The following is a 20,996-nucleotide window of genomic DNA, read 5'->3' as shown; positions in this document are numbered from 1 at the left end:
ACTTATAGAAAGCTGGCTTATAGCTTGTGAATTGTTAAAAGCTAGAGGTTGTTTAGATCCTTAGATTATAAGCTGGCTTATTATTAATTTTGGGTGTTAATTGTCTATAGCTTTAGTACTATTTTTTTGGCACCAAGTTGACACATTCTCTGTTGCTGCTGTTTGATAGTGAATCCATTTATTTCCTGTTCATGTCAGTTGTCCTCAGTTCTGGACTCTCAGCTTCACGATAAATAGTGCCTCATCTATCCTCTCTTGCATTGCACACAGCAGAGGCAAACACATGGCTTTGCTCTCATATTGAAACCTCTTTCAGCAGCGCAAGCAAAGCAAAGGGGAGGTGGAAGGTAGGGCCAACGAAGGAAATGCAGACAATGGCTAGGTTACATGAAAACAACAAACACTAGTGTTACCTGTCATCGCACCATTTCATACAGATTTATGGTTCATAAGCCATAAACCATAAAAGATTTATGTTTCATACAAATTTAAATATTTATCCATACAAATAGCCTCTCACAATCACTCTCGTATAATAAATAAAGCATTAACAAGGTTATCACGTAAGACATTCATGTCCCGATCTTTGTCACCTAAATGATTATTAGCACCACTTCGTTGGGATGAAGAGGCCATCAGGATTGGCATGTAGTTTTCATCACGATCACACATGTCAAAGTCTGCATCCGTCATTGCACTTTCTCGAATGAAGTTATAGAGGGCCATGCATGCAAGTATTATTTTGGTTTGCGTTATTATTGGATAAGATGGTAAATCCAACAAAATCCTCGACTTCATCTTCAAAATACCAAATGAACGTCGATGAAGTTGCGAAAAGATGAATGTAAAAAATTGAATACATCCTTTTTCCCACTTGGTTTTGGGTCTTATCGAAACTCTGGTAAATGGTACTTCGTCCGCTTGTATGGAGCAAGATAACCTGCTCGGTTAGGGTAGCCCGAATCGACAAGATAAAAATTTTCTAAAAAAAATAGAACATTAGAATTTTGTTAAAAAGGAACATTATAAATTTGACTATGTAACAAGTGAGATAAGATAGCAACAAGTGAGTTTACCTGGTGGAGGATGTGGGAACTTGTTGTCCCATTTGTGTATAGCATCACCGAACACTCTCATGTCATGCACTGATCCTGGCCATTCCGCGACAACAAAGGTGAATCTCATGTCAAAGTTACATATAGCCAATACATTTTGAGTGGAATACCATATTCTTGCATCACCTCCAGTTGATTCCGTGCAACTTCAAGTGTTTCGTCATCATCATCACTTGAAGAAAAGTTCATCAATAAACAGTACAACAAAAAGGGTTCAAATTTTCCATATAAATGACAAGAAAAAAAGGAAAGGGAGAGGGCGTGATAGATTTTCCATGACAGACAGTTCATAACTGCTAGATTTCCAAGACAAGCCGCAAAAAGCATCTCTTGTCGTCCAACATCACAACAAATGAAACTAGTTACAACAAATACGAGAAGTGGTAGCATTTGAGCATCATAAATCAAACCATGCCTTAAGATTAAAATAACTTGCCACACAAACCACAATACCCTAGAAACATTCTTTGATTTTCATATGAAAACAATCCGCCACTGGATAGGTCTAGACAAAGTGTTCACGAAAGCAGGCATCCAAACTTGACTACGAAGTTCACATGTCACCCACCTTGGTAGGTAGTACATATTATCTTCTAAATATAATAATAGTAAGAAGGTGATAAAGGTAAAGATTGCAGATCACTAAGAAACTAGTACATCTTCTCCTGGCACCGCCTCTTTAGCCAACCAAGCCTTTCTTCGTTGGTGGTAAAGGTAAAGAAAATATTGCGATTTTCAGGTTTGACAAAGAGTTGGCTAGCCATAAAATGCTCCACACTTCCTTCCGCCGCCCCATTTTCCACGGCCAATTGCATAGCTTTCTTGATGGATTCTGACCTTAGTTCCTCCTGCATCACTTTTTGGGCTATAGCACTATTGAACTACATAGTGTCCCATATTCTCTTCATAATCCTGACCATAGAGCTCTTTACTTTCTTCCTTGGACTAGTAGCACATGTACTAGTACTACTAGCTCTCTTCATACTAGTGCTACTCATAGGACTCCCATCATATCCATCACCTTCATCACCTTCATCACCTCCATCACCTACATCATCACCAATGTGTTCGTCAGGAATACAAGAGGATGATCCATCCATAATAGTATGCTCAAACATCACTTCAAGTTGATCTAGACACATTGAGGGGCCATCCCTAAGCTTCTTCTATTCGGAATGTCCCTGAGAAAAAAATAGATTAGACATTAGTCAACAAGTACAGTTGCAAAAATATAATGAACAAGTATTATTCGAACAAAAGGGTGCACACCTTTATGTGATTTTTTCAAAAGCTGTCATCAGCCACCACCATTCCATTTGCTCAGCCAAGTCCAGTTTGTTTGTTCAGCCACAACCAAAAGCTAAATAGCCCCTTAAGTCCATTCTATCCGTTTTTCAGATGAATTCTAGAGTGTCGCAACCTTGTGTTTATAAAGTACTTCTCAGCTATGTTCTTATAGACTCTAGAGGTCATAAATACATTACTCTATTCACATGCCTTATTTTCTCAACGCAAAGGTCACAGAGCACATCAGTATTGGCCGAAGTCCAATTAGCCTTGTCATATTGCTCCTGCCTGTATTGCAGATTTGTCATATATAAAAAAGAAGCAAAATATCTAAGCATTTATTTAAAAAACAATTAATACTTGGCATCCAAATAATGCACATGAGCTCAACTAAGAATTTCATGAGGCAAATCATTAACTTCACAAGCAGAGTAATTGAAAAAAATGCACATGAGCTCAACTGAGAAATTTCTATTTGGCAGCAATGGTGTTGCGGCAAAGAAAACACAAACACATATGCAAAACTGTTTCTTTTCCTAGCACTAGAAGTGGATAGGTTGTTTGACGTTGTAATGTTTCCATCAAGATATAAACAGAAGATCTTAAATTCAGATAAGTACTCACATCCAACAACAACGTAATATTCATAGATACTTGCTTGTTTCAAACTCATACATGCATTTCTTCACATGAACACTAAATTTGTGAAATCGTTCCACTTAGCTTCACCCAAAAGAAATATCATCCAAGTGAATTCATACCTACAAAAGGGTCCATGTGGTAATTCTATCGTCCTAATAGAGCTGTAATAGCATCGTGAGTAGTGCAGCTAGAATCAAAATGTGAAGGTAGGCATACTGTCAAGTAGTAGAAGTACTACAGAAGAGATATTTGAAAGCATATAGGACTTTAATGTACATGAGTAGTCTGTACTGTTCTAACAAAAACTACTGACAAAGCTATGTTCATACCCAACTGTTCCACATATCATCTGAATTAAATCTACCTTTATCAGACTTAAATGAGTCAAACACACACATATCATCAGTACCATCACTTGTCAATGCTTATTGCACATTACATGTGGATGTTAGCAAGATGAACACCAATGTTGGAGACTAGATTGGAATGAAAAATCAGATGAGCAAGAAAAATTCCTCACTAACGATCCATGGCCAAAACCTTCATCCTCTTCCTCTGGGCCAGCAGCTAGCATCGGCCCGACAAGGAGTGCCAGCACTACCACCTGTGCCAGCAACGAATCAAGGAGTGCCACCACTCCTACCTGTGGTGGCGGCAAACCAAGGAGTTCCACCACTCCCAGCTGCGACGACAGCGACCCAAGGAGTTCCACGTGCGTCTCTGATAGCCACTTCGACCGTCCGAGGAGCGCGGAACGGCCTCACCGCCATGGCAGCAGGATTGCCGCCCGATCCGATGTGTGTCACCACGGTGGCACGGCCTGCGCTGACGGATCGAGAAGGGCCAGTGCCCCGACGCCCACCTGCGACCTCTGCCTCCCCGATGTTGCTGACTGACGAAGAAAGCAGCAGCTCCTGGTACGACATCAAGTTGTGGAAGATGGGGCCTGTAAATTGAGGTCCAGCCCCTCCATCATGCCAGATCCGCGTCAAGGAGTAATGCCACGACCACCAAGGGAGGTGTCCAGCTCAGAGAAGAAGTCCCTGGCGACGGGATTAGGTAGCGACGTGATTGGGCGATGGGATTGAGCGGTGGCGTGTCATCGTCCCCGTGCTCCCAAAAAGGTCCATTGGTGAGATTCGAGGCTACAACGCCCGGCGGCCGAGCCGCAACCCTAGTGGCAGCTAGGGTTCAACGAGCGTGAGGGAGAGATGGGTGGTGGCAGTTGCGAGCGTGAGAGTGAGGGGGAGATGGGTGGCGGCAGTGCGTGAGGGAGAAATGTGGTGAGGGTATAAGGTCATGGGGTGAAGGGCAAAATGATCTTTTTGACATGTATTATCTAAAAATAGCTAGTGAGAGGGAGCTTATGAGATTATTGTAAGCTGAGTGGTTACATTATTATAAGCTAAATAAAAAGTTAGATGATTTGGATCAGTTAGAGCTTTTAAAAACAATTTTCTATAAGCTATAGCTGATACAAATAGGATTTTATTGGCTTGATCTTATTTCATAATTGTTTTTAAATTAACTTTTTCATTGGTGGGATATAGATCAACCGTAGCCGTTGAAAATACACGTTTATAATCATGCACACTCCTATTTAACTAGGCATAGGGCGATGAAGAGCTCGAGCTGGTGGTGACGCGGCCGCGCAGGGACACCAAGAGCAAACACGTGTGGCTCGCATGGGGGCCTTATCCGTCGACGCGCCATCTCCACCTCATGCTTCCGGGGACGCGCTTTTCTGTTGCCCGGTTTGGCCCGCGGCTGGTGATCTTTTGGCCCATTCCTGCCTCTCTTTGCGGCTCTCGTTTCACTCACCCACTGTTGCTGTCTCCTCCGTTGCCTTTTTTTTTTCTTTTACCCCTTTTTCTGTTTGTCCACTTCGAAAAATGCGGCTCTTTCATTGGTCCAACATGCATGCTGCTGATGTCACTATTGACCTAAGGTTTTATGTATATACCATTTACCACATAAGATACTTCATATATTATGAGATATATATGTAGGAGTACATACTTCCAGAGTACCAAATATACTTCCTATGTATATATATATGCACCAGCTGATTTGATTTTCAGTTTACGAGGAAAAAGAGAAGCACTTTGAAGAAATATCTCTCCCAGTAGTAGCTGATATTTCCTTCCTCGAGAATTCAGAAAGAGCAGGGGTCTGCTTCCACGTCCCCGCTGGGTTGTCTGTGTCAGCCTTGTTTCTCCCTCTGGGTGTCTGCCTCGCCGCGGACCACGGCCACCGCAGTCGTCCCCTTGGGTTCACACGGCGGCGTTGCGTGCCGGACCTGCGCGGTCTGGTTGGTTCGGACGTCGCTGCTTCGTCCAACGGGCCGGGGAAGCGATGTGACGAGGCGCTTCATTTCACAGGTTCGTGCGTGCATGCATGCGAACGAGACGAGCCATCGCCTGACCCAAACCCACAGCCCACAGTGCAGGGGAGCGGCTAAGGTGGCACGTCAAAATCAGGCGCCGCGCCGCGTGCTTATCTCTAACAATGCAAGCTCCTGTTAAAAAATCTTGGTCGACGCCCCGGAATTGGTGCTGTCGCATGCGACCGTGAGGGTGCACGCAAACGCATATGGTTTTGCTTCCGAGGATGTGTCGTTTCTTCTTCCGGCACGACGTACAGCGTTACACGAAACATGGACAAAGCGAGAGGACCATCCTGTTGTACACAACGGATAGTTTCTTGCAAAGAAAATTAACTGTGATTGGGCTTGATAGATTGCAGGCAGTGGTCAACTGAGATCACGGTTACGTGCCACTAAAATTTTGACAGACCTGGCATGGATACCAAAAGGCGAAAGCTAGAACGCACGAGGCATGCAGAAGATAATCGGAGAAATCAATGATAGTAACTGGGAATCCTGATAGTAACAACTTCAAAAAGATCTTGCATTCATACGTTCGGCAAGCATCATATCATACTAGTACAACTGGAAATCCTGGTAGTAACAACTTAAAAAAGATGGCCACGATGCACAATTATTTCCCCGCCCATAAATGGCATGTCATTCAAAACTTATCAAATCCTGGACAAAAACTGTAACAAACGTTAAAATAATTTACATTTACAACCATCTTCCTGGCTACTAGTTCACACTCTGAAGACCCAGAAAAAGGGTTGGATGCAAGGCTCTGTGTATGCTCTGACCACGGAGAAACGAAAAGTAGCACGAAGGAAGCCGTTTTCTTCGAGCTTTCTTGCACAAGACTAAACGACCATCCTTTTCCGTGCCAAGTTTTCTTGCAAGCACGAATGTGTTATGTACATCCTCTATTCCTCTTCATGCACGGAATGTTTGCTTCTCTTGTCACGAAGTCTCCGATGCTCGCTGTACAAAAGACTCCGATATCTTCTTCGGCCTCAGTTCAGACTGTTCTTTTGGAAGACGAAGTGCCATGAATTGCAGTGAACCGCTCTGAACTTGGTAAATGTAGCATCCCCATGGGTAAGCATCAGATGACGCCCATATGATTTGCTCCTCAAACCCTGCATCCTCCGCGAATCTCTCGTTCACGCAGAAAGCACAATCAAGAGGGGGCTCCTCAAAAGCGGGCACAGCAACGCATCCAAGAGCTACATATCCGCCGGGTGGCCTTGGAAGCCATATTGATACAGGGCTCCTGTAATCCTCAGCACAGTTTCTCCAAACCTGCACGTAAGGGAAATATGAAAGTGAAATCAGTGAACGAAATTGTGCAGCTTTCCCGGATGGATTCCCCCCTCATACAGTGCTTAAGTAGCAACAATGAATTGCTCTAAAAAAATAAATTTATGTAACATAAAAGTAACAACAAAAAATAAATTTCAATTCTGTATAAGCTCAACATTGACCAAGAGCATGTGGCAGAAAAAGTATCGTTGAATACCGACCAGGTCATAGCCAAGAGGCAGTGCAAAATTCCCATTGACAGTTCTGTAGACAGCAGCAAAATGCGGTGGATGGGTGCCGACATGAGCAACATCTCCAATTGACACATACCTGAAAATAATTCGCTCAATATCTTCAGCATCAGCATAAAAGCAGTTACATTGGGGAGATACAACGACAAGTCTAACTTCATACCCACTAGGGCACTGAGGCCTCCAGACGCTAAACACCCTTCCATCGTCTGCAACCTAAAATAAAGATGGACAGTTATTTTACATAGCATATCTGAGAAAATTCTCTTTCGATCACTAAGATAGATTCAGCTGAATTACCTGCTTGGCAACTAGTTTACATCGGCTCCGAATTGCTGGTTCACTGCTCCACATTTTCCGGAAGTTAACTGTATGGTTTATGAGTCGTTGCTCGGCATTACTAGAAGTTCCTCTCGAGCTTAGCAAAGGCCTAGAAAGACTGTGGGATTCCCTTTTATCATCATCTGACACAAAATACGCATGCCGCTGGCCCGATGGAACCTATTGCGGTTTTGTTCAGAAATATGAGTTCAGTTCAGAGATAGAGTTCAGTTCAAGGGTGCGTGCGCATGTGTGTGTGTGAGAGAGAAAGGACCTTCAAGGGTATAACTTCCATGGCTGCCTGGTGAGATCTCCACATTTTCCGAATCGAAGAACAAAGTGATAGAGCCTGAGGTTCAGGTTCTTCATCAATGTTGCACTTAATAAGCCTTACAAAGTTCTCAAACCTCCTAAAATTCTTCAGATGTATGATAACATGTGAAGGCCTCTGATACCCAGCTTTTGCTAGTTCCAGTGCAAGTACTTCTTCCCAAGGGACATCCCAAAGTATTTTGGAAGGTTTCCTGTCCATTTTGTCTAGATCCAAGCACTAAACAAAAGAAGAACATAAGTTTTAATCAAAATTTTGAAGTAACGTGATAATACAATTAGACAGGAATAAGCCTCGCCTGAAGCAGTATCACCCGCTTGCTAGTTACTAAAGCAATCCTCTGGTTTGGTAAAACAAAATGGTCTTCATAATAATCAGACCATGCATACTTAGAAGGTTCTCGAAATAAATCCGCGCATGCAAAATATCTGCTAGCTTCTGCCAGGTAAAGGGCCATCTGAAAAAACAGAGTACTCAAATATAAGTGTACAGCATACCAAAAATCATTTTCCAAATAGAGTAATATCAACATGACAACCATCTACTGCTACTTGATTTTTTTTGGAAACTTGGTGATTGATTAGTCCAACAAAGGTGGACCTTTTGTCTGATTGAAACTAAGCTAGATTGAAGATGTATGATTATGATTGCTCATGTAGTAACCGTAAAATCTGTACTAGATTCTTTCAAGTGACACAGTATGTTTTAGCAAATATTTATTTAGGCATGTTATAGCAGAAATTTTTGTGTCCATCGCAACTATGTGCTAATTGACTCTATTAGTCTACATACCACCTCACAAATTCAGCATAACCCAAGCTTATAATATAGGCATATTTATCCTACAATTTTAAAAATACAAAAAGAAATTTATATGGTATTTGTCAGTCAGATATTTTTCGACCTGTTGCAAGCTTGTAGAAGTCAGGCCACTGGTTAAAAGTCATTTATCAAGTACTTGGTAGCTTTGGGTTGCTGTTATATTTGGATTCAACAAAGTAAATGCATTTTTCACAGGGTTCTGCAAAGTGATTCCGATGGATGGAGCTCTTGCTTGCTGATGTTGACTAGTTGGGCTTTTAAAGGAAAGGGCCTCAGAGAATGAAAAATGATATCGGCTTGGCTGTGATAATCCTAATAATTCTTGGCATACATGAAAATTCTCCAGGAGGCTTCTTCATCTTATTCATTAGATCCACGTTACACTTCGTGCTGTTTTTTTTAGTTTCGTTTGAGTTTCTTAATAAATATAGTTACAAGGCCGGTGGCCTGTCTTCTGGGAACCAGTGGATCCTTTTGTACGTTCATTTTCCCATAAAGAAGCGAAAGGAAAAAAGAAATGAACAACAACAACAAAGCCTTTTAGTCCCAAGCAAGTTGGGGTAGGCTAGAGATGAAACCCACAAGGTCTAACAAAAAAGATGATGAGAAAAGTAAAAAATAAAAAAGGTACTAATAATAGTAATAATGGACCCTAAACCATATGAAATAAGAAATGAACCATATGAAAAAAGCAATGTACCTGACCAGCAGCTTCTACTTTGTCATACTCTCTTAATATACCATCTCGGTGGATAGCACGAGGATCTCTAATTCTCTTAGGGACAGATTTATTACTTAAAATGTTGACACATCTCATAAAACTAGCACTAATTCCATCAACTGTCAGTGAGAAAAAATCCAGAGCCCCACTTAAAGGTTGTACAATAAAACCCACAAAAGCACGGCCAAGACCAGGTGCAATGCCGATAACACCATACTGTCTGGCACTCTCAACTGGCTTTCTTAAGACACCAGAAACCCCAAAAGCCAAACCCTGAGCAAATGCTTCAGTCCCTTGAACTAGCCCATCACCAATGCCAGTGATTCTCCTTGACCAAACCTGAATCACATTCTAGTTTAAGTGTCTCATCGAGCTAACATAAACAAGGATAGAATACCATAAGCACAAAATTTCACCTGCTTTGATCTCAGCTGAAGAAATTGACCGTCAGTAGAGAGCTCCGCAAATCCTTTACTAAGTGATGACAGAGTTGATTTTGTCACTCCAAGAAAATCTACAGAAAAAATAAGATGCAGAGGATTGTGAATCAGATCTCTCTTGATTCGGTTCACGATAGCAGGGACGATGGAGCTCTTCCGCATAAACCGGCTTCTGTGCATGACCTTCCTCAGATGCACCTAAGGCAAACATCAAGGGAGGAAATTACAGTTCATGGGACTGAAAGTATATATCTCTCATTTAACAATTCAGAAATAAAACTTGTGCAAGAGTTTTGAATTGAAACATGAATAAAGTAAGGTAACTTTTGACAAAACAAAATTAAGGCAGACAGGAAAGGAAAGAATAAATTTGTTCCTTCTTAACAGAATTGACTGTACAAAAAAGATCAACCATGCCTCTGTTATTAGCACTAGGGCGAAGTTATTCAGGTCCAATAAAAGCTAAGCTGAATGGCTTCACTCTTGAGTATCATCAATATTTAGGGTGTTCCACTAAATTAGACATTCTTTCAGGAGTTCCACTTGAACTAATGATGTATACGATGTGCCCTGCCAAAATACTCACTCTAGAGATAATGAAATTGAAATTACTAGGGAGTGTACTAACCAGATCTCTACCTGGTTTTGTCAGGGGCTGCCTGTTATGTGCGGCAAAAAGGAAAGGGCACACAAGAAAGGAAGGAAGCGGCGGCGGCTGATTGAGTTCAGATATAGGAGATATTCGGTTTGGATAAATTAGGAAGAAATAAATTAGAGTTCAGCTGAGATAAGTTAGGAAATAAATTAGTTTAGAGTGAAAATAGTTGGATTCGGTCCAGGTATTAGGAAGGAGATAAATTAGAGTTGGATTTGGTTTAATAGTTAGTTGGATTAGAATTGGTACTCTCTTCGTTGGTTGGATATATATAGTTGGCCATAGTTGTGTATTAGGATCAAGCAAGCAAGAAGAATTAACCTAGTCTCCCCTAATATTCTAGGTCTCTCTCTCATCTATAGTCTAATCTCTTATACCTAGCAGTTGACGCCGCCCGGCTATCCTCCTGACGGATGTTTAACCCCGTTATGATCTAGGATCATAACAAATTGGTATCAGAGATCATATCCTCTGGAGCTGAATAGGAGCAGTTCAAGGCATTGCTCGTAGTGCAAGAAGATCTGCTGCGCAGGAATTTCAGGAGGGCTTCAACGACATCAAGAACGCATTGGCCGACGTCACGCACGCGGTGAATGGGCTCATGGAACGCATGATGACACTCGAGAAGCTCAAGGGCATGAAAGGCATGCCGATCATTGGTGACACCTCTGCTATAACTGTGTCGAGCGCGGATACCATCGTCGACACAAACCTACCCGCCAGGTGTTCGACGATATGCCCAAGTGGTGGCAACGGCGCCGCCAACACTGCTACCGCGTCGCCACTAGTTGTTATCTCCGTCACCAACCACAACGTGCATGCTGTTGCTGCTACTTCAAGCACGAACACCACTCTCGACACCAAGCCACCCACCATCTCTTCAATGAGATGTTCCGATGACAACAACAGCAAGCTAAGGTCTGCAACCAAGCTGGTTATGCTCCTGACTTCATCAACGACCACCGCTGCCGCCACACCATCTGCAGCCTTGCTACTGGCATCCACACGGACGACGGCGTGGGATACACCTTCTATCAATGTGGGGGCTGTTAGGACTACAACCATGGCCGCCACATTACAGCTCGAGGACGAGTTGTCTCCGAAAGAAGGGAGAGATGATATGTGCGGCAAAAAGGAAAGGGCACAAAAGAAAGGAAGGAAGCAGCGGTGGCAGATTGAGTTAAGATATAGGAGACACTCGGTTTGGATAAATTAGGAAGAAATAAATTAAAGTTCAGCTGAGATAAGTTAGGAAATAAATTAGTTTAGATTGAAAAGAGTTGGATTCGGTCCAAGTATTAGGAAGGAGAAAAATTTGAGTTGGATTCGGTTTAATAGTTAGTTAGATTAGGATTGGAACTCTGTTAGTAGCCATAGCTATGTATTAGGATCAAGAATTAATATAGTCTCCCCTAATATTCTAAGTCTCTCTCTCATCTATAGGCTAAACTCTCATCCCTAGCAGCTGAAGCTGCCCGGCTATCCTCCCGGCAGATGTTTACCCCGTTATGATCCGAGATCATAACATTGCCATGTTTGTAACAATTGATTGAAAAAAGTCCTCCACCAGAGAACAAAGATGATACGTTTACAAAAATGATCAGCCTCCACACACCCATTTTTAAAAAGAAACAAGGATATAAAAGGCAACACTGACTAGCCAGGAACACATCCTAACCTACAAAAGCACAGACAACTCCGAACACGGCCACCTGTGCGGCTACACTAACACCGGGGGGTAAGGGGGGATCCTTTAACTGGCAAGATGACGTCAAACTTCATTTATTTTGTGTAGAACATTACAAACTGAATTTTATCACCAAAGTTCATAAAATTCAGTCAATGTTCCTGGATTCTGATGAAAGCAGCACAAAACTGACCTAACCTAACTGTGTTAGTCAGGTGCCGGCCATTAAACATGACATTTGGTATAACCTGATTCCAGAATTAAGTTACCTGAATCTTAAACGCATTACCCACAGCAGATAGGACAGGGCTCCATATGCCAAGGACACCACGAGGTCTTTGAGTAGGCGCAGTTTCCAGAGATATTTTCAGCCTTATCTCTGAAATATCAACAAGCCTGCAAATTATCAAAATTATTTGTCAAATATGCCGTGTTGTATTCCAGCTAAGTGATATTTGAACATATATGCAGTAGAAATTGATGCCTTTGCAAAGTCATTACACGAATTTAACAAAAATTCCACTACGTCGAAGGACAACAATTGCTAGCAATGTATTTTGACTATACTAGTTCAATGTATTGGGTGGAAATTTGTAAAAGCAGAATGAACAAACAAACTACAGTGGTGCTTAGGTTCAAAGGTAGCTATAAGCCAACAAATTAGCAGATCCCAGAAAACTTTCTACTCAGAGAAACCAAAATAATTGAACTAAAAGAATAACAAATACAACCGGATACTTCCTTGTCCTTCTTTTGAACCCTGCATGCTAAACCATACAATGTGACTTTTGATTGAATTATATCACTGCAGAAGTCTTACACTCAAGCCAACTGGACAAGAGTATACTATCAAACATAATGGGATGTTAAAGAATAAAAAAAGTAATCTCAGATGTAAAGAGATCCATCCCAGAAATAAAAAGGTCTAAGGTAAAGTGACTTCAACATGCGAGCTTACTCTATTCGTATCTCAGGATCCACTTCAATGACAGTTGTGCTGCTGCTGGAGCTGACAAAACGAAGATTGTTGTAGAAGTCAACCAGTGCCCAAATAATAGGTTCATGAATATTGAGCCTCCATGTTTGATCAGTCACCTAGAGAAAACACAGTTTTCAATTTTGAGTATGGGTTGATATTATATAGATTTGCTTGTTGAAGTACGCACAGCAACAGCATTACCCGGATATAGACATGTGGGTACACTTGAATGCCATTAGAAGTTACATTACTAACAGCAATGTTCGCTTTGAAAACAGGACGGTTTGAATCAGGCCTGCTCTCAGTAGCCAAAAGAACAGGCATTGTAGACAGTGGCAACTGATTATCTAGTTGCAATTGGCCAAGAATTAACTTAAACCTGAAAAGTGTTATATATATACGAAAAAAAAGATGAAATGGAGCACATAATGCTATGATTAGGAAAAAGAGATGCTATAGAGCTAGCTTCATAGATATGTCATCAGTTAACTATTCAGCCATTGTCCACAGATGTCCGCAATAAATAGAAAGGAGCGGTGATTTGCCCAAACAAGCAGCTGATCTTAGATGACAGGAGAAAGTGACAATAAACCAAATGAACAGGCTAGATATCAAGCATTTCTACGAATCAATAAATGCATCGTCTTGGCCAAATACGATAAATCTATTTGACACCCTTTTTTGTCAAAAAGAGTGGCTTCAAGAATGAATGTAAACTTATATGATGCACAAAAATGTGGTAAAGAACTAAGTGTATCTCAACATTCCCAGTTCCCCACATGATGGAAAAACATTTCTCTTGCATAGGGAAGAAAAGGTGATTTTCAGACATGCGCATGTCTGGACATAATGTGATGAAGCAATACATTAGTTGAAAATTATACCTGCTAGTGGTCCCAGAATCATAACCAGTCATGTATGAAATGAAAACCTTTTGCAGATGCAAGTATAAAAGCTCCCTCGGCTTATGATCAATCAAAGATATTCCAACAACTCCAAGTTCAACAATAAGTTCTAAGGGTCTAGCACCTGGCTCTGTCTCATTTTTCTTCAACGCCGATGCTTGGTGATCAATTAGTTCAGATCCAGGTAATCCATATACTTCCTCCTGTCTTCTTATATAATCGGTGAACTTCAATATCTTAATATCAATAGTCTCAATAACACTGAACTCGATGTCATGTTCCCTAAAACTGGTAGAACTTCCAACAGGGTTTTCCAGGTCAACACACAAGACACAAGTAACTTCTCCTTTCTGGATGCCAACATCAATAACTTTCTGTCCATATGGGTCATCCAAAGAATATTTTCTGGTTGAAAGTGGTTTCACTTGGATCCAAGTATCTTCACCTAAACCAGACTGGCGAGTACTGATAGTAGTACTACTTGTCCGGTTCTCAATCCTACATGCAATCATACAATGGTCATAGTCATAAAATGGGAAACAAATATCTGCAAGCTGTTATACCATTTCGTAGTACCTGATTGGCCCATATGCTGGCCCCAGACGGAATACCATTAAGAATCTTGAACCTTCCTCATAGCCACGTATCTCGGCTTTCACAAATTTCTGAGTACCGTCCTGCTTTCTCATTGCTATAACAATGGTGTCTTCTTTTACTATCTCCAGAGGTTGACACCAGTCTGTATCCACCAGCCGGACCTTCAAATAGGACAGATGGAGATCGCAGTTCAAAATATATTCCCCCGACACATTCAACCAACAAATAGTAATACTGAAGGAAAATTGTAGAATCTTATTGAGAGCAGAAGCAAAAGTGATATCCTTACATGACATCAATTACTCATTTTGCAAGGTAATGCATGCATTCACATACCACTCTTATTTCTCAACATAGATAATGTTTGCAAAGGTAAAATAATGTAAACTTGAAACCATGGAGACCGTGGGAGGCATAAAGCTCCCAGGTCCAGTGTGCCTTCTCAGTCTCCTTACACTGTCTAAACCTTGAGCAAGTCATGCATGCTGTCCATTAAACACATAAATAATATTTTCAGATAGAACAATTAACATAACAAATACTATGATGAATGCGAGTTAAAAAAATAGACCAGTCAGTGCAATGTACAGAAACCCATATTGAGCACATAATGAACAAGCACAAGACAGTTGAACCAAGTGGCTAACAAAATATCTTGCATAATAAACACCGCAACATTGAGTACATAAAGAGCAAGCACAAGACAGTCGAACAAAATATCTTGCTGAAAAGCAAGTACTAACATGGTTGTTTACTTTTAATAATGGTTTCATCGACAATTCATGAATACAATTAACCTAAATGGTGCTATCATTGAGAATGATGTAGTACCTGCAGTTTGTCAGTATCCCCCTCAGTGTACATAAAGGAAACCCTCCAGTCGTATGCATGTAGGACCTTTGGCTCATCTCCAACACTAAGTTTTATGTACAAATCTTGTCCAACCCTGTTTGTGAATGTTGTGTATGGGCGTACATGGATAACCTGTTGTGTCATGACATGAAATTAACGATTGCCACTTACGATAGGAAGTTGTAGATTAACATGCAGCTACCTTTGTTGGAACAGCTTGATATGAGGATGGCTTTGAACAAAGAAGAATATGCGTGCATTTTCCATCATCATCATAGGCAGAAAGGTCAACCAAACCATCCTGAATAAACAAAAGAAAACACCATTATAATCGAAATGGTTCACTATAAAAAAGTTAGGCAGATCCAAACTAACCATATCCCCAAGAGGTGATAGTTCTTTCACAGATCCAAACCGTCCTCCATGTCTGCCAACAGATGATGACAGGCCTAAGCCCTTAAAACTTAATCCAGACGCTATAGTGTATCCATCAACCAATTCGTCATGTTTTATATCATAGAGGAGCTTCTCACTCCTTTCCAAATGTGGACGTGCAAGAAACCGCCGCTTGTCTTTCCTTCCAGAGACATCAATGAGTCGCAGAGTAAGTGGAGGCAATCTAGCAAAAGATATCCAATAGGGAACATATATTCTGATGACCCTTGCCATCAGATAGTCATTATCACTGCTCTGTTCAAGCAGAATCTGTACAATCCTACAAAAGAATGGAAGACAAAAAGAACAAGAGAAGCTCAACTAGTGAGAGGTTCTGGAGTGTTATCCACAAAACATTTTCATGTTTACATTGTTACCTTTTGGTGTAACAATGTAAACATGAAAATGTTCTCATTTTTTGTAGTTGGATCCTGTAGGTTTAATCTCTAGCCTACCCCAATTTGCTTGGGACAAAGGCTTGTTGCTGTACATTGTTACCTTTTGGATAGAGAACTTCTTAGATTGATAAATTTAGAAGGCGCTTCGGTAGGATGTGATATAAGAACAGGCTCCTGGAAACAGAAAAAGATGTCAATGCTAAGGAAAGAAGTAAGAAGTAAGCATCTAGGAACAGAAGCAAATTTATCATTACATGCATTATTTCCCATCCCCCATGCGGAATGAGGGACAAATACAAAGGGTTTCTTGGATCGACATTATGAACCTTCACAGCCTCACCAGGATTTAAGGTACCCTGGGAGCAATTTGAATCTTCATTGTCAAGGTGGCTAGAACTAACAGTATAATGTGCAGAAATGGGAAGATAGTATGTCAAACACAACGGGGATTTGATAACAATGCTCCAATCGTATATTGGATCCATGTGAACATCTTTGCCAATTTCCTTGGCTTCTATAGTCAAGCAAAACCATAGTCCTTGACCAGAACTGGAAGTACCATCTATCTGTGAGCAGAATAGCAAGTTCTCTGATTCATACAGATCTGATACACATATATCTAGGATCTCCTCCTTTCTGAACTCAGTTTGACTGCGCTTCTCTTGGACATCACTCCAGGAGTAATTCATGTGTTCATAATGAATTGCCGGTCTTAGCTGCAATGTATAAGGCACAAAAGGATGTGAGAGGCCTGATAGTGGGACTGGAACTGTAGAACTAGGCTCTAACATTCCGACCAAGATTTGATCTTCTCTATCAAAATTTTCTCCCTGTTCATTTGATCGTGCACTTTGAGAAGATCTTCCTTTTAGACGCAAATCAACAACGAAATTGGTTGTATTAGTAATTGACACAAGGGAACGTATGCTAACATATCTGTTGCCTTCCTTGACTGTTGCTTCACTAGCAATCACACAATTGCCAAGCCTCCAACATGCTGCAGGTACAGCATAGTTTAACTTCATGTTTGTCCAAGGCCCTTCTTTGGAAGGACTAATTTGAATATATCCAGTCTTATATCTGCTAGGACGGGCTCTGCTCCCTTGTTGTACATTAGCTCTACCAGAAACAAGTATCGCGAATCTTATTTTTCCACTAGGTTTAACAGTTTCATTTTCCTGCAAGGAGTTTTGAATATAGTGTCACAAAATCTTATCTAAATATAAATATTCCAGAAGCACACCGTGTGTGCATTCTATTCCAGAAAACTGACTTAAATACATGGTTCTTCTAATGTCAGTTCTCACCACTGTCTTTGTCGACATAAGGTCTCCTAAAGTCAAATCAAATTTGGCACAGTCTGAACTTGAGGTAGGAGAGAGCTTTTGCACAACTTGCTTCAATGGGACAGAGTATATACCAACTGGTTGACCTGTTGTAAGCGTAAATAATAAACCAGTGTAGGAAAACAAACAAAACAATGGCATTTGTTTTGCACCAAAACTACTAACCTCTACCAGCATCAAGTACAAGAAGCTCCAAAATATAATTGTCCTGAAACATTTGGAGTAGAAACGAAATGTTAATAAAAAGAAAACATGGGTGTTGGAAAAGTCATCACTAACCAAAGTAAGAGAACAGCTGTCACAGATGTCTAAAGGAAGAGGAGTACTAGTGTTCCAGAATGCGCTCAGTTTACATACCTCAGATTCAACTTTGAAAAAGAACATTTCGTTCCAGTTCACCTTTCTGATGTTCTGTGAAGAGTGTTCTCCAGCAGAAGCGCAAGTACGGGCACTCTGTTGCTGAATACCATATATAGAATGATCTTCTGAAAAGAGCCGTACTGCGGTCAAATATTCACCAGTTGCTAATCCTTCATCAACCTTGATCTGGGAAGGAAAACCTAAGTTTAGATGACTGAAAAATTGTCCTTTGCAAATTTGTTTAGCATTGCCATAGTTGGTTCAGTTGCTAATCCTTCTCTACTATGTCTGCATGTGAACACCCTAATTCACATTTTTGGTCAGAAAACATGGGCTAGGAGCCTAGGACATTGTAGCAATAGGTACAGCTCAGATTACCAAAAACCGGTCATCACCAGCCAAGTGGCTGACTACCAATTGGAAGTCTCGGCGGTCAGGTTACAGTCAATAATCAGCTAGCCACCCATCACTACCACTTAGTGGTGTTCAGTGCTGGCTTTAAATGCAAGGGCACTTGAGCATGTGCATAACACAAAGCAAAATAGTAAAGCAAGCTGTGGAAGTAGATCAAAGAGTTGACCCCTACCACTTTGTCAACGAACAAGCAACATGCAGGCACGCAGATAAAGAAGAAGATGCTTGAAGATTCAGCTAAAAGGTCAAAGAGTGCATAGTTGAATGCAAAAGAAAAGAGCTACCTCAGCATCTGCGAGAATAGCAGTTATCATCAAACGATATAATTTAACAGATCTTCCGTTTAAATGAGAATCCAATAGATCCCTTGAAGCCGGAACTTTTATGGACCTATCATCCCCGGATGGCAATAGAGTAACAAGTGAACTGCTATGTTCAGTTGTTCTTATGTATATATCTTGCCCAAGTTTGTTTTGTGGGACAACGTAATAACTTCTTCTTTGATGCACATCAAGAACTGGCTGCTCAGTAGGAGAAAATGCTTCCTGATCATAGAATGGAAGAACACTAACTCAGTAGACAAATGATGACAAAAAATGTGAACTAAATGCTTAAAACTGCATAAATGGTATTTTCCCCCCTTTTTTAAAAAAAAAGGACTAAATAGATGGCAAGACGATAACATTGTTAAAACTTTAAGCATAAATATAGCAAATAAAAAAAAGAAAAAGAAATATATAGTGAAAAGTGGATAGAAATGATATACCTTCTTGTATAATTCATCACCAAGACTGATATTGTTCCAGCTAGCATAAGCTTGTGATAACATGTTTGTGTTGGAAACTGATACGTTCAAATTTAGATCTCTAGTTGAGGTAATACGGAGTTGTCCAGTAGAACCTGGTGTATTCATGTCATATTGGTACCTAATATCCATTACAAAAAAGGATTACCAAACTACAAAAAAAGCAATTCAACAGAAGCAATCAGTTTTGCATTTGCTCTGAATATGGTGTTACATGTATATGGCTTGACAGGCAAGTAAATCAGGTGAAATCTTGTGAATTATCCAAAATCAATCAATTATTATTAGATAATAATACTTGGGAACAACAAATAACGAAAGCATATACCTACAATTTACCTAGGGCTTAAGGCAAAAAAAAGGACATTGCAAATTAGGCAAGATACCAACAAGAATGGTTGTTTCTCATGAGATTCAGTTCCTGGACATTGTACTTTTTTGTGTGTGCATTCATAGGCCTTTCTTCCCTTTTTTTGACGTGAAGGCCGTTCTTCCCTTTCTCATGGATCATTTTTATCCATGTATACTTGGTCTTATAGACCTCTGTACATATTTATCTATATAGTAATATAAGTATCCACTAGGGTCTTCCCCAACTGTCTCCAAAAAAGAAAAGAAAAAAGATTTAGTTCTTAGCGGGGTTACCTAAGAAATCCATCCGTTGGTTCAATGAAGGGCTCCCACGAATTATACTTGTCATTGTAGGATCTGGCCACAAACGACAAGCTCACAGTTGCATTCAGATGATTAGGACCCCCATGATAACTAAGTCCAACACTATCAAAGGACATTCCAAATAACGGCACCATCTGCACAGAGAAATTCAAAAATGAATCTGAGAACATAGGGTGATACATATCTAAGAAAATATCAGTGTCAGAAGAGCTGCAGCACTTGAAACAAAGGCATAGGCCAATTAACATTTGAGATATTAAGACAAATAACAATTGCCAGCTAAAGATCCGTCTACTTGGGTAGGACTCACCATTCCACCATAATCATCAAAGGAAACAGCAGAAAATGTTTTGATTTCAGCATCAATAATGATGCTATCTGAACTGCTCGATGTAGGTGGACCAGCAAGCTTCAGTGCAAGCCTCCTTGGAGGTTTTCTATATTCACTTCTAACAAGAAATGTACCAGCATCATTATCTACAGTCCATAAGCTAAAAGATTCCGATGTTCTAGCATCAGATGAATCCCATACACTTTCCTCAGAAAATTGGCCTCCCGACACCATGTCACTTCTAATACATCTTAACAAACTGAAGTCCTCTTTCGTTGGAAAATTTTTAGATGCAACACATCCTAATGCCACAAAACCTGAAGGAGCTTGAGGAAACCAAAATGATACACCCTCAGTACCCCGGTGCTTCTTAATTTGGCCAACAATCTCATAATTGTCGGGAGCTCTGAGAAACGTGCCTTCACCAGTATCACGAAGGACAATAGCTGAATTTGGTGGCTCATACCTACATTTGAAGTTAAACTATTAAGTTGTGTATCACAAATAAAGATTGGTTCTTAAATGACAAAGACTGATCCTATAAATAGTACCCGTTAACAGCTATGTCACCGAAGTAAAACATTCCTTCAGACAACATTGGACGCCATATTGAGAGCTTCTTAGGCGAAGATGTCCCACTATTTGACCAAATTAGCTTAAAACTTGCTACTGCTTCAAATAGCCGACCTGAGGTCAACGCTGATCTCTCTAGCTGAGAAGCATCATTCCTACTATCTTGCTCTCTAGAGATAGTCTTGGAGGATGAGTCTACACTGTTGAACAGCATATGGCGAAGATCGTAAGCATTTCCACGCACACTCATGCTAGCAGGATCTCCAGGTAAAAAGGAACCAAAAGCATTATCAATACGCCAGAATATCATGTTAGCATTACCCCTGAAAAATACAATTGAAAGATATATTGCATGAGAGTGCAATCTCTATAGCCACACAAAAA

The 20,996-nt window shown here is 40.6% G+C and overlaps 1 protein-coding gene across 3 annotated transcripts in view; it reads right to left on the bottom strand.

Moving 5' to 3' along the window:
* Positions 1–5,932: 5,932 nt before the first annotated feature.
* LOC133907454 (uncharacterized) overlaps positions 5,933–20,996 on the bottom strand; it is a 39,403-nt gene continuing 24,339 nt past the window's right edge. For all 3 annotated transcript variants that reach the window (XM_062349506.1, XM_062349507.1, XM_062349508.1), the window contains 26 exons: positions 20,591–20,935; positions 20,019–20,505; positions 19,679–19,842; positions 18,995–19,154; positions 18,513–18,773; positions 17,812–18,000; positions 17,620–17,662; positions 17,416–17,540; positions 16,363–17,286; positions 16,209–16,282; positions 15,651–15,990; positions 15,478–15,576; positions 15,255–15,407; positions 14,403–14,584; positions 13,806–14,324; positions 13,123–13,300; positions 12,901–13,037; positions 12,212–12,338; positions 9,577–9,798; positions 9,140–9,499; positions 7,916–8,074; positions 7,561–7,836; positions 7,266–7,466; positions 7,129–7,181; positions 6,936–7,044; positions 5,933–6,714 (listed from right to left, as the gene is read on the bottom strand). In XM_062349506.1, the coding sequence (XP_062205490.1) occupies positions 6,373–6,714; positions 6,936–7,044; positions 7,129–7,181; positions 7,266–7,466; positions 7,561–7,836; positions 7,916–8,074; positions 9,140–9,499; positions 9,577–9,798; positions 12,212–12,338; positions 12,901–13,037; positions 13,123–13,300; positions 13,806–14,324; positions 14,403–14,584; positions 15,255–15,407; positions 15,478–15,576; positions 15,651–15,990; positions 16,209–16,282; positions 16,363–17,286; positions 17,416–17,540; positions 17,620–17,662; positions 17,812–18,000; positions 18,513–18,773; positions 18,995–19,154; positions 19,679–19,842; positions 20,019–20,505; positions 20,591–20,935 (6,229 nt within the window). In that variant the 3' untranslated portion in view covers positions 5,933–6,372. The remainder of the gene's footprint in view (positions 6,715–6,935; positions 7,045–7,128; positions 7,182–7,265; positions 7,467–7,560; positions 7,837–7,915; positions 8,075–9,139; positions 9,500–9,576; positions 9,799–12,211; positions 12,339–12,900; positions 13,038–13,122; positions 13,301–13,805; positions 14,325–14,402; positions 14,585–15,254; positions 15,408–15,477; positions 15,577–15,650; positions 15,991–16,208; positions 16,283–16,362; positions 17,287–17,415; positions 17,541–17,619; positions 17,663–17,811; positions 18,001–18,512; positions 18,774–18,994; positions 19,155–19,678; positions 19,843–20,018; positions 20,506–20,590; positions 20,936–20,996) is intronic.

The sequence above is a fragment of the Phragmites australis genome, chromosome 24 (assembly GCF_958298935.1).
Source record: "Phragmites australis chromosome 24, lpPhrAust1.1, whole genome shotgun sequence".
Taxonomy (NCBI): domain Eukaryota; kingdom Viridiplantae; phylum Streptophyta; class Magnoliopsida; order Poales; family Poaceae; genus Phragmites; species Phragmites australis.
The sequence above is the reverse complement of the archived record's forward strand: the minus strand, read 5'-3'. Positions and strand labels throughout refer to the sequence as shown.